The sequence below is a fragment of the Falco punctatus genome (assembly GCF_963210335.1).
Source record: "Falco punctatus genome assembly, chromosome: 6".
NCBI classification, from domain to species: domain Eukaryota; kingdom Metazoa; phylum Chordata; class Aves; order Falconiformes; family Falconidae; genus Falco; species Falco punctatus.
Window position 1 is genome coordinate 2,474,225 of NC_137585.1, and position 9,447 is coordinate 2,483,671.

Sequence of the window (9,447 nt, forward strand, 5' to 3'; positions counted from 1 at the left end):
GACTTTTAATCTACCCAACAATATCAAATGTACTACTTCACTCTTCCTCACAGCTACCTGCATAAGACAGAGCCATATGAGCATTCCATGTCACCCCACAAGACACTCCTGCTGCTCCGTCACCTAGACGCAGCAACCAAATCCATCTCCCAGCATGCCTTACCATGAATGGAAGAAGGCACAGAACCCCCACAGGCATAATCCTCCGGCTTGATGACGAACACAACAAAGAACTGCTCACCTGGGAAGTCTTTTCTCTGCACAGGAGGATGGAAGAAGACAGAATCCATGAAATGTGAAGGAGCCTCTCCCTCCAATGCAAAGTAGAGGCAGTGCTCCAAAAGGCCAGCGATCAGGTTTTAGTTGCTACACAGGCACCAGCCTTACAGAGACCAGCCTATTCTGGACAGAGCTTGGCTCCTGGGGATGCTCTCCTCATCCTTGCGGACAATAAGCTGACTGAGTTCACCAGTATCAGAATGGCAGTGCCCCAGAACAAACAAACCAGTACTAACGCATTTATTTAGTTACTTTAAATATTTTATTTTTAATATTAAATAATTTAAATTCTAAAAAGAAATGAACCAGTACTAATGCACTTAGTTACTTTAAATGTTTTATTTAAAATACTGATTTAAATAATTCAAATTTTAAAATAAATTAAATAAAAAATTCATATTGCTTTAATTACTGCAAACCATCTGCCTCAGCTTTGATTATTATAAAGGCCCTACTACCACCACTCAGTGGTAGAAGAGCCAAGGTTTGAACAGAAGACACTTGGCTAGAGCCATTCTGATCTAGAACCTCAGTATCTAGGACATAACACACCTATCTAAACAAAGGTAAACAAGGTTTTGTAGTAAAAGGTAGCACCGCTTCCTTCCACTTATCGGTTGATCTAATAAAAGCAAAGGCTCACAGCCATACAAGCATCAACAAAAGACAACTAGGAATGCATAGGAGAAGCCACTGAGAAAAAGCAACACTGGGACAAAAATCAGCATCTCACCTGCACGGTTATGGCTGCTTGCTTAGTCATAGACTGGTAAACACCATTGAACTCCACATTATGGTCCAGGTCATACACTGGGCACTAAAACAGACACAACTAAGGGTTAAACCAGGAACAAAATCTGAACTAATTTTGAAGGGAGCCAGCAGGAGAACAGACAGTGCAGAACAGCAGAAAAAGGCCCCACTTGAGGTGACAAAGGGAACAAAACAAGCAAGACCCATTCAGAAGTTAGAAAAGCTGCTCTGAAGATACCACTTGTGGCCTGCCTGCACTCAGTGATCTCTGCATTCTCACAAGAGGGCTGCAGTTTAATCCCAGAAGAGAACTCAGCCAGATTGATCTCTCCACCATTCCCACAGGGCAGCGCATACACTCAGCTGTACACTGGTTGTGTCATATGCTTTTGCAGCCTGTACTATACACCAAGTGCTTACCCTCGTTTTACTCTCCCACTACTCTTAACACCTGATAGGTTGAAAATCACCTGTCACAGTCTCCCCTCCTGCCCTTCTACCATTCAAACACAGGGATGTGGGCATGAGTTGATGTTATCCATTTCTCTCCTCACCCCAGGTATTAAAGGCGACCGCCAGAACTTCAGAGCCAGCAGCCAAGGCATCTTGCACCTCTGTCACCACCTTGCTGCTCATACACTGCAGGACCCTGCATCATTCAGGGAGATGGGGAAGGAGGATAGATATGCTATTTCCCAGCTGCAAGCAACAGCCAAGCTCCATGGCATGGAACAGCTGTTCTCTTCCCAGGAAAGGGGATGAACAATTGCATAAGAAAGGAAATCCAACTGGTAAGGAGAGACCTCACATCTGGAAATCTGAAACTCCCAATGCTGGCTTGAGCCAGGGAAGAGTCAAGGGAACTGCACTGTCCCCTCCCTCATCCATCAGCATCCCATCCAACACCGCTCCATGGAGAGACAGAGAGGCAGCAGGGAATTAAACCTCACAAGGGGAACACAACAAATACCCTACGGAGAGGTTGGAGAGGAACAGATTGTTCACCTATTTGCAACAGAATTCTCTGTACAAGCTGCTTGAACTCAGCATCTGTCTTTGCCTCCTTCCCACAGAATTTTCACAGGGGCTCCCCTCACCACCACCACCACACTAGGGTGAAGTCCTTCCTGGGGCTTTTCTCCCTGTCAGGGCACAGATCCCCTCACAGCAGGACACAAAGCTCCACCAGGCAGCTCCTTGCCCTCCTTGGCTCAGACTTACCACAATATCCTGGACGGAGACAACCGAGCATGGGTAGACTGCATCAGACACCACTTTAATAATGACTGAATCAACATCCTGAGGAAATTTGTACAGAAAATACTGAGGAGAAAGCAGAGTGCTGAGAGTTATGGTCCAGAAATCACACCCAGTAGATTCAGAACTTCCCTAAGGTACCTGCACAGCCCAAGCTGGGCTTCAGGGTTGGATGTGGAGAGCTTTCACAAAAATTCAGATTTCAAATATTAGGACCTTACATTACAGAAAAGCAGATTAAACATCTACAGACAATTCTCCCCTTTGCACAGCACACTGTTAGACAGACATCTTCAACATGCAAGACATAGCATAGCTTCTGCTGCCCCTTAAGCTTTTTTCCACCTGATCAAGCTAAAGTGACTTCATTTTATATCTTACTCCATTTTATGTTGCTTTGAGCGATTTCCAGATGTTTCCATACTGCTGGCTGTACATTATATATGGAACGTATAATGGAGTTTATCTCAGATGGGCTGCCTCAAAGACAGACTATGAAATGTACCGAGTAAAATGGTTGCAACTCTGTTAAGTGTTTCATAAATAAATGCCTGATATTTGTTGTAGAATTTAGGGGTTTGAGGCCAAAGGGTATTGAGGATTTTCTCTTCTCACTTCGGCTTTGAAAATAATTCAGCTATAGCTCTGAAACAAATTGGGAGAGACTAACATCTGCCAATATTCCTACTTTTCCTCTGGAGGCAAGGAATAGTGTTTCTTGTGCTTCCATGCTTTGAGCAGGCCCACAGGACAGCCTGCAGGGTCACTGTGGGGTCAGGAAATGCCCTTCCATGTCCCAGCAAAGGCTTTTTCAGATTTGGGAAGAGATGTCCCAGGCAACGCGATTATTTACACATTTTCCCAGTAAAAGTTTAATATACTTTACCAGCCAGCTGCTGCAGAAGTAAGGTTTCTGCGCCTGCCCTTACAGGCAGGCTTGTTGCAAGGGCTCCCATTGTCCCACTTGGGTGCAGACCCTGAGAGCTCAGGCTCACAGCTACTGCAAGGGGCTGGTGGGCACCTCACCCCACCTCAGAGGGGACACAAGGCTGAGGACTGCCACCAGCCACCTTCCTCCCTTACTGTCACCTCAGAGGCTACTGCAGCTGCTGCTCCAAAACCCTAACCAGACATTCCCAGCTGGCAAGCTCCCTTTAAGTCACAGAAGCCTTAGTGCAGAGCAAGGGCCAGCTGTTTCCTATTTCCTTTCCCCCATCCCCTTCCCAGCAAGTGGAGCCCCCACCTGCCAGGGCAGGGGCAAGCAAGAAGTCACCCAAGCCTCTTCCAAGTTCGTCCCTATTCTACTAAAGCATTTCTTCCCACCACCCCTCCCCAGGCAGGGTCCCTTCACTGCTGAGGAAGCGCTGGCTCCAACTGCGAGTCCTTACAAACTGAAAACTCACCAAGCCGGTTTCTTCACCTGAGCATGTTTTATCTCTGCCAAGCAAGGACACTGGCAGCCAGCTACTTGGTTTTCCAGGTGCACTACCCTTGGAAAGCTTTAGGTCCTTAAGGAAGTCACCCATGAGGACCCTTCTATCATTTTCTTTTTAAGCCATGCTTATATCAGGGTGCAGAATTAACACGAGGGGCATTGAGACCTACAGTTCTCTCGCTGCACAGATTGTGAGTGGTATAAACACATTCAGACAGCACTCCTGACCTATATGAGCATATCTAATTTCTCCTTTTGCCCCCAGGCATAAGCTAGGTTCCAGACAACAACCTCTGCAGTTTTTATGCTTGTCTTTTTCCAGTCTTAGGACTATTCCAACACCCATCTAGGTTTTGAATTGCCCTTTTTTTTTTTTTCTTTCTATTCCTCCCCCCACCCCGACTACTTAATACTTTGATTTACAAAACCCTCAGCATTATACCAACTAAGAATCACTCATTCATCTTCTACTCTCTAAATCTGGTCTGTAACTAAAAGTCACCAATCTCATATTATTAATTGTGACAAGTAACAGACCAAAGTCACAAAGTTAATTCCAGGCCAGATCCTAAACACTCTACATTCAAATTACAAGATCCAAAGTAACGAGGGTTTATAAAGAGCCACCACCATTCCCTATGCTTCTATAGTATAAAATACTGCATGTATCTGCAAAACAGCTTAAGACATTTGACAGCAGAGAAGATTAGCTGAGATGTCTGGTAATAGGGAACGTGAAATTAAGTGGTGTTACTAACAGTGATAACAACAACAAAAATGGAGTACCAGACAGCCTGTGTAAATTGCATACTTTCCCAGCTCTAAGAGCTCCTGTATCACTATAGTTACTGCCAAAAGGATTTTTATTCAAGAGAGGACTTGTAGTACCTGCAGAGCTCTAAACAAGGCTGCTCAGCTGGATGTGCTGTACACGTGTGCTCTCTTCTGAAATAACCACCAGACTTATCAGGCATTTCATTTATCACCTCGCAACTTGACTTGCTGCCCTGAGCAAGGAATAGTGGTTTGAGTTCTGCTGTACCTTTACAGCTTATTTATTTATGTATTTATTTTACTCCAGTGAAGACTACAGCTTGCCAAGTCACACTTGGGCAACTGCACCAGCACTAGCTGGAACAGGACACCGGTGCACACCATCTCACTTCCCATGAAGTGTAGCAGTCTGATGATCTCTGTAATTTTCTGAACTGCAGATACCATTCCTTTGTTCTGATCATGGGGTTTGGTTCGCTTAATTGCTTTACAGGAGGACCCTAAATGTACCCCTAGAGGGGCTGAGGCACTGCTACTTCTTGACTATATCCACAGAAAATTCAACAGTAAGGAAGTATCCCTGCACTCTGAGAGGGGGAACAACCTAGTAATGTAAGGTTTCTGTTACCTGTAACTAAGGATCAAGTCGATCATTTGGATGTTGGCAAGACATACAAGCAACACCACACAGGACTCCTCCTTACCTGGGGCTGGGAAGGGCTGGCAGTGAAGTTAAAGGCTTTGTTGGTCCTAGAAAAGAAATGCCAGCATGTTGAAGCCTAAAACATTCAGAGCTGGAATATGCACAGTATACCTTCAGATTAAGCAAAAGAAAAAAAAAATTCTGGGAAAGAAAAAGAAGGGAAGAGTAGGCAGATGGACCAAATCCCTGTATAACAGATACATGAAGAAATTACTTTTGTATTCTCACATCCCAGCTTACTCAAGTTGGAAGTTCTCCAGCCTGGTGACTAGCAGCTCATACGCAATATTAAATGGTGCCATGGAAGCGACGTCCACAAATATAACCTGGTCAGAGGGTCCCATTTCAGCTGTTGGCTCAGAGGGACAGAGGGTCCGACTCACTTCTTGGTAATTGTAGGTCTTCTGATAGCTACAACAGCCGGGGGAAGGAGGGAAGGGAAAGTTGGATGGAAAAAGAGAGATAGCAGTTAAAAAGTTTTTGGTAGTTCTAAGAATGGCATTATTTTTCCTCTGCTTGCACAACTGAAATAGTAAGCTGAAAGGCCAAGATCATTCACTATTGTATTCAGAGCTCAAACTCCACCTCTGTCGCCTCTTGCAGCCTGCACATGGGACTGGCCATCCCCAACATTTCACTCCCTCGAGGCTGCCTGTGCCATCTGCAGATCTAACACATCTGCCATTTGCTGGAGGCAGATGGAGCAACAACAGCCCAGAACTGCTGCTCTGACCATCCCCTACATCAGGCAAGACACTGCAGGGTATCTGCTGCCCAGCACCAGGATTTCAGTCACAGGATGAAGCTTCACATCTCAGATGGCCTAAGATGCCTGCAGATTCTCAGTACTTGCAGCCTAATGTGCTCCAAGGTTGCTGAAGATACACAGTGGTATCACTTTTACAAAGAAAGCACCCCCAAAACAACCACCCACCCCCCCCAGAATAGGATCAACTTAGGTGTACCCAGGGTGAGAAACAGAGGAGAGCCTCTTATTCCCCAAATGCACTGTAACACAGCAGTTAGGGTGCTCTTGCAAGAGCTTGCTCAAACCTTGCTCCAAACTACAGCCCAAGAACTACTTGCACACACCACAAGCATCTGTGGGAATGACAACAATGCCATGTGGTAGATTCACTGACTAGTGACACAGGCAGTTCCCCAGCAGACAAACTTCCTGGTACTCCACGTACATACCTGAGAAACTAAGAGACAAGAGCAGGCTGCCAAGTAAGAGGTTAACAATCAAATCCTGGTCTTCCTACATTCAGCTGCCAGTGAGCAAGCATGCTTTGCAACCAAGCCCTGCAGTCTACACAAATAGCAAGATCTAGCACTTGAGGAAGGCTGATAATGGGTACAGCCGGCAGACAAGTGTGTTACAAGGAAGAGATTCCAGTACTTACAGGCCTCGAAAAATTAATGGGACCTGCCATGACAGCACTCCCTTCTGTTGGCGAACTACAAACAGGACAGGGTATTGGAGGTTCTCAGAGTTGCTGTTCACGTATACCCGCACTGCATCTACCTGTGGGAAGAGAAATGGCAGTACAGACAGGTGTTAGTCAAAGACAAAAACAAGACAGCTCCAAATCTAGGTGGGAGAAGTCTGTCTCCCTTCCTTAGTCTGATCTAGATTCTGGCAATAGCCACAGGGAGATCAACAATGTTCGTCACTGGACTGGTTATTCAGATCCAGAGGTCATTTACAGAAGTGCCTCCTTGCAGCTGCTCTAACCCAGAACCACAGCCCCATCCCCAGGTCAGGGGTGCCTGTCAGACAAGAGACAGCAGACAAATGCAACAGACTTAAGAGGAAGATAATTCAGTAGCTTCCATCTACTCAATTGGGAGCAACCTGAGTTGTGTTATAAAACTAAGAACACACACACAAAACAGACCCAAGGCTAAAACTGAGAATTTTCTTGCTTCGACTCTTATGAACTCAACTAAATCAACATTACTGGGAAGTCACAAAGATGACAACATTAATAGTTAGGGATGAAAAAGCAGGTGAGCAGCAGTACCTGGCTCTGCTGTAAATGACACAGAGGTGACTAAAACCCATATATACTCCACCTAACAGAACAGGAATACACTGCTGACTGCCCTCAACTGGGCAAGGAAGGCTGCTTTGGTTTGTGACCAAGGGTTTTAATGCAGCCCACTGTGCCAGCAACTGAAATTTCTCCTTACATTATCTGGCCACCACACTGTTGCAGAGGTAGGATGGCTGTGGGGTAGAATGCTTTTCAGTTTACTACTTGCCTTGAGAAGCAAGCAAGCAGTTCGTCTGCACCAGATGGAAGAGGTACCATTTCTATTTGAAAATAACATCTCTTCAGGTCCCTCTCCAAAGCTGCACGTTTTGCTCAAGAAAACAGGGTACAAGAATGCATAATTCATCAGAAGAGACAGTACATCTCAATTAGAGGCCTTTAATTGATGAAAGCATATTAGGTAGATAAGATATACGTATATTAACCCCACAACATCTTGAAAGGTTAGAATGGACTCCCACTAGATCAGTGAAAGACTTAACAGATATTTCAACTTTCTACCTTTACTGTTCTTGGAGGGTATAAGGGGTGTGTTACCTTCTGAAAAAACATAGAGTTAGCAAGGTAGCAGAAGGACAGGTATCTGAGATGGCAGCTTATGTGTACACCGGGGACACCGGGTTCAGAGAAAGGACTTGCATCTACAATCACAAATCTAAAAGAAAATTTCCTATTTATTCTTGTTTAGTGATTCTAGGCTCACATGGGAGTTCAGTTTACTGGAACAAAACACCTTCTTGAAAGCCACAGTCATTATCAATTTTCCTGCCATCATCACAATAATACAGAGGCTACAGCCACCATTTCCTGAAAAATAAAGTCTTCAGCAAAAAACACCATAAATTCCTTAATTAAAACCCCCTTGAGATAGAAGGGCAAACACTGGAATCTTTTTCCATTGTCTTCTGGTTTCTAAATCTTTGTAATACTCTTTTGGCATGCCTTCCAGCTTTTCCTTCTGACCACAAAAACTACAAATGCGATTTTGTTTCCAAGTAAATGTCACTGTAGGGTGCTAAAGCCAAGTTAAGAAAAACACCATCACAAAGCAAGACTCACAGGTAACACCTGAAGGGTATCAACGCAGGAGGCCGCCACTACCAGACAGCACTGGAAGGTTACGTGGCTTCCTTAGTCTGTGTGGCTGCCCTGCTTGGCTGGGGCAGCCGAGCCAGCACACATTGGTATAACTGGGAAACACAGGGACAGGGCTGAACAAGCTGCTGCTTGTTTGTAGCTGTTTGCTCTAGTCACTGTGACAAGGAACAGGGACTCAAGTGAAGCAACATTGGAACTGAACAAGAAAACCGATTTAAGGAGCATGAAGACACGATGGTCAAACCAGAGTTCTGCAGGCACGTGGAGTCATTCTCCATCCATGGAGAAACCAACTGTAGTTGCAGAAAGGACACACTCCAGTTACCTGTCCAGCAGCCTTTTTTTTTTTTTTCCTCATGAAACAGTTAAAGCAAGCCCATCTCCACAGGTGAAGCGATTCACCCTGCCTCTAGTTGGACAGCTCTGCGAACCCTCCAGGGCTCAACACATCAGCACAATGCAATGGGGAGACTCACAGCAGATAGCACTACAGGGTGAGGCATCCTCAACTACTCAGAAATAAAGCTGACATTGGGACATTCTCTCCTGCACTGACTTCACAAATACAGAACATAGCTCATGTAGCAGGTTATACATATGCTGCAGACAGTCAGGTTTACTTTAAATGAGTACAATTCATTTGCAGTCACTGGAAGACTTCAAAATTTGCATCTCTACTTCTTCTAAATTCTCAAACTGAGAAGCTGACTGGCTATTTGAAGTATATTCTGATGCTGAGTGATATTAAAAAAAAAAAAAGAAAAAAGAAAAAAGTACTACTTTTACTGTTTGCCCAGGCTTCGGACACAGAAGGGAAAGTTGCATACATGTGAGCATGCCTCTTCATCCCACCTCAGATCTTCCCTTTCAGCAAACTTAATTATTTTCAATGTTGATTCTAAGAGGAAAAATGCATAAACAGAAATTCTCAGACTGTTTACAAAAAGTCAGCCAAAAAACCCCACATGCTCCGAGGTATCCGACAAACACAGAAGAGAGCTCTATCTTTCTGTTTAAAAAAAAATAATACAGCTTTTGATATGTATTAAGATACAGTGAGAGTAATTCTGTGATTTAGACTTAAACCC

The 9,447-nt window shown here is 44.6% G+C and overlaps 1 protein-coding gene across 4 annotated transcripts in view; it reads right to left on the minus strand.

Annotated features, from left to right (window-relative positions):
- The window catches only part of SIDT1 (SID1 transmembrane family member 1), a 53,324-nt gene that overhangs the window by 22,950 nt on the left and 20,927 nt on the right, over nt 1-9,447 (minus strand). For 3 of the 4 annotated variants that reach the window (XR_013928739.1, XM_080391166.1, XM_080391167.1), the window contains exons 2-7: nt 6,608-6,729; nt 5,442-5,612; nt 5,203-5,248; nt 2,254-2,355; nt 1,013-1,096; nt 164-257 (exon numbers count right to left, since the gene is read on the minus strand). Coding sequence is in view for 3 of the 4 variants with exons in the window: in XM_080391166.1 (XP_080247292.1) it covers nt 164-257; nt 1,013-1,096; nt 2,254-2,355; nt 5,203-5,248; nt 5,442-5,612; nt 6,608-6,729 (619 nt within the window). In the remaining variant the exon portion in view is untranslated. Of the gene's footprint in view, nt 1-163; nt 258-1,012; nt 1,097-2,253; nt 2,356-5,202; nt 5,249-5,441; nt 5,613-6,607; nt 9,258-9,447 lie in introns of all 4 variants that reach the window. The other variant, XM_080391168.1, reaches the window with a different exon arrangement.